General features: G+C 47.3%; 1 protein-coding gene across 1 annotated transcript; it reads left to right on the plus strand.

The window, feature by feature from the left end:
- Positions 1 to 1,874: 1,874 nt before the first annotated feature.
- On the plus strand, positions 1,875 to 3,576 carry LOC146423007 (uncharacterized). The gene is made up of 2 exons (XM_085045614.1): positions 1,875 to 2,538; positions 2,825 to 3,576. The coding sequence occupies exons 1-2, from the start codon at positions 2,462 to 2,464 to the stop codon at positions 3,309 to 3,311; spliced, it is 564 nt and encodes a 187-aa protein (XP_084901740.1). The 5' UTR covers positions 1,875 to 2,461; the 3' UTR covers positions 3,312 to 3,576.
- Positions 3,577 to 3,960: the final 384 nt, after the last annotated feature.

Genomic DNA, 3,960 nt, shown 5'->3' on the forward strand with positions numbered 1-3,960 from the left:
TCCCTGCCCATGGCAGGCAATGGAATGAGATTATCTTTAAGAACCTTCCCAACACAACCCGTTCTGTGATTCTGTTATAAGAACTGTCTTGTCCTCCTTCTGACACTCCCCAGCATCCCATCATCTTCAAGAAGGTTGTGGGGAGAAGACCAAAACCAAAGATCAGCAAGAAGGAGGATATGCACTGACCATAGTTCCCCAGGGACACACTGTCTGCACACCTGGGGAACAGGAACACTGAGGGGGCTTGATGTATCACTCCAAAAGAGACAGGAAACAAGGGATTGAGCGGCACAGAGGTGCTGTGGACATGTGGGGATGCTCTCATGTTGAAAACAGTGCAGCAAAGGGGAACTAAGGCACAGGAGCGATCCAGATGGTAACCAGAAACTGAACTTTGCTTCATGAACTCAAAAATTGTTACTAGTTTTCACATCCCTATCTATACTAATGACTGAAGTCACTCAAGCTCCACCTAAAAGAGAAATGACATAATCTGTAACTTTACCTTTGCCCCTCCCTTAAGGAAAACAATATAAATAATGCTTCAGTGGGAAGGGAGGTCAGAGAAGACACCATCATAGACAAGTAGTGATTGGTCTTGTGCTGCTGCTGACAGAAATGCTGATGGTGATATTAGTCCTAGTCTTCTCTCTTTTGGGTAAGGACTCATTTTTGCATCTAGAATTGCATAGTATAATCCAGTGTGTTGCTTAATCCAGCTCTGTGGATGTCCTGGCATTCTGCTCTTGACAATACTGAGCCCATGAACTGTCATGGTTTGAAAAAATGACTTACAGATGTGTCTCTTTCTTCAAGCAGAGATACTCTGTCTGGCCTATATTTGCTATATACAGCAGAAATAGGAGGTCTGTAACGAGTAAGTCCTTTAACAAAGATTAATTTTTCTCCAACAAAGACTGATTTTGCTCTAGCATGGAAGTAAGCCAAAAGCCCTTTCCTAGAGGGATTGTGTTTGATTCTCAGCTAGATGTTTAGAGTTTCCTCCTGATAACTAACCAGAGCTTTCTGCCTGTTGTTGAGCAGTTTTTGCACTAATTAAAACAGTAGTAAAATAACCAAACAAGCAAAAACCAACAACCTGCCACCCCTCCCTCCCCAAAAAACAACAACAAAAAAAGTCTAAAAAGAAAACAGGAAAGTAGAGGGGCAGTGTCACCATCCTTGTCCTTTTTCCTGCTCCTCTCTGCTGTGCCTCCCCCAGGTGTGCATGGGGATGTTTCATGATTCCCTTGGGACCCACGCTGTCACTGGAGTCATTCTGGTGCTCTCAGCTGGCCATGTTGGGTCAGTGCCATTTTGGGGCTCTCAGATGGCCATGGAGTGACATCATTCCAGTGTGGACCAGAGCCTGATTGAGGCTGCAGGACAGGGGGTGAGCAGTGACCACCCTACTTACTCAGACAGGTGCCATGTTCCCCCACCCACTTCCCACTGGGTTGCTTTGAGCCAATCAACTGTTCCTCTGGTCTGCTACACCACTTAGACCAATTACAGCAGTGAGAGTATTAAACCAGTTTAACTAGAGAACCAATTAAACTTGTTCAATTAGATGAACTGATCAAATCAGTTAAACCCCTTATGAACTTGTTGTCAAACCAATTAAATAATTTAAAACATTTAAACCAGTTGAGTTAGATCTGATTAGATGAATTAGATGAAATTACTTAAATTACCTAAATTAGAGAAATCAATTAATCAAGTCACAGAAGATAATTTAACCAGTTAAACCAGTTATACCAGTTAAAGGTGCCAGGCCCTGGGGACTTTGCCCTGGGTGTTACCACCAGGAAGTCAGTTCCATTTTTCGACCAGGAAGCTGAAAGTAGTTTTCTTTTTCAGCTTTGGGACATTCCTGATCCCAGTGGGGATGTGGAGGAGGTCTGGGGAGGTGCCATAAGGAAGGGAGGGACCATTCTGCCAGGGGAGGTCAGGACCCAGGAGGACATTCTGGGTCCAGGGAGACCCTGCATCCAAGGAGACCCCAGTGCTATGGAGACGCTGGGATGAGGAGACCCCGAACCCAAGAAGAAGATCTCAGTGCCAAGGAGACCCTGGATCCAAGGAGACACCAAATCTGAGATCCCAGATCCAAAGATATTCTGGATCCAAGAAGTTTCCAGAGACAAGATGATTCCAGAGCTGAGAAGATTCTGAATCCAAGGAAACCCCCAGAGATTAGGAAAAGACCCTGTATTCAAGAAGATTCTAGAGCCAAGAAGACCACGGAGCTAAGGCAAAGACCCTGAAGCCAAGGAGAAGAGTCTGGAACAAAGAGACTCTGGATCTGAGGAGGAGACCTTGGAGTGAGAAGATTCTGGATTCAAGGAGACTCCAGAGCTGAGAAAATCCTATCTCCGAGGAGAAAACCCTTGAGCTGAGGAAACCTCAGACTGGAGGAGTAGATTCTGGCCCTGCAAGCAGCCCATCCTGTGACAAGATGTGGGAATTCCTGGAGCGGAGTGTGGAGATCCAGATATCTAACAGCACCCGGGATGTCACCTTGGAGAAGCCCAGGTGAGAGGAAGGCAGGGGACGACCCCTGGAGATGCAGGGGGGGAGGTTTAGGTGGGGTCATCATCCCATGGAGGAAGCATCTCCCAAAGTCTGTTCCATCTCCTACTGGTCTCCCAGTACTCCCACCGTCTCCCAAAAGTCCCACCATTATCTCCCATTGGTTCCAGCACCTCCCAGTGGTGGTGAGACCATCTCCTACTAGTTGCACCACCTACACTTGTTCCACAATTTCCCAGTGGTCTCACCATCCTTCCCTGATCCCAACCCCCCCATTTCTCCTCCCCAGGACCTACTTCTACAGTGGCCACAGCTCCATCCCTCCCGGCCCTTCTGTGCCTCCCGGTTCTTCCGACACCTGCAAGTTCTCCAGCCCCCTGTTCCGTGGCTGTGTGGGAGTCCTGGTCTACGAGGCTACAACCTTCACCTTGGCCATCTTTTTCTCCAACCCCCTGGACTACAACCAGTTTTCCATGGAGCTGGGCCTGGAGCTGTCCCTGCTCAGAGCTCACCTGGGCAGCTTGGAGGACATCTACACCCGCATGTCCCAGAGGGTGACTCCCCCCACCACCAACGGGATAACTGCATGCCAACATGTCGCCTTGGACAGCTGCCAGGAGCCTGTCCAGGTGAATGTTGGCCGCATCAAGGTGACAGCCACCATGTCCAACACACGGAGATCCGTTATCAGGGTGGTTCTGCAGGAACAGGAGTGCTCAGGGAAGGAAGCCAGAGAGAAACTTCCATCCTGTATGATATCAAAAGGGTTAATTTAATTTTTACTGGGCCTGTGAACTTTTAGCATAAAAACAAGGCATGCAAAAACTGCTTTCCCAGCAAGGACAGTTGAAAGATAAGAAGAAGACATCTGGCTCAAGAAAAGACAAAACAAGGACTGAATCTGGGAACTTGGGGTGGGTTTTATGGTAATGGGTAAACTGTAATATGCACTTACTTGTAAAATCATGTGTGCACAAATGGTTAGGAGTATCCTCTGTGAGACCTCAGGCCTGAATAAATGATGCCCTCTTTAACAGCAAATTAGTGTTAATGAGTCTTATTCCAATATTTCAGAGATTTGATGGCAGTAAATTGGTGAGCCAGCCAGAAGATCAGCCTAGAGCTTCAATGAATCTACAGTTGACAGATGTCCAGCTGGCACTGAGGAATTCTCAGGGAGAACCTTGTCTTCAGACCATGAGGGGCTTGAGGCAAGATCCCTAGAGTATGTAAAGGCATAATTTAAATTATTTATCTTGGGGCAATTGACAAGGTATACAAATCCCCACACAGAGTTACTGGTAAGGGAGGGGGGTTTGAGTTCCCCCCAACAGGGTTTGAGTCCCTGGATAAGCTCATCAGGGGAGATTTGAGTTCCCCATCTCAGGGGGTTAGAGTTTTCTCTGTCCAGGGTTCAAGTCCCCA

Source organism: Lichenostomus cassidix, unplaced genomic scaffold, assembly GCF_008360975.1.
Source record: "Lichenostomus cassidix isolate B80296 unplaced genomic scaffold, HeHo_3.0 HiC_scaffold_38, whole genome shotgun sequence".
NCBI lineage: Eukaryota > Metazoa > Chordata > Aves > Passeriformes > Meliphagidae > Lichenostomus > Lichenostomus cassidix.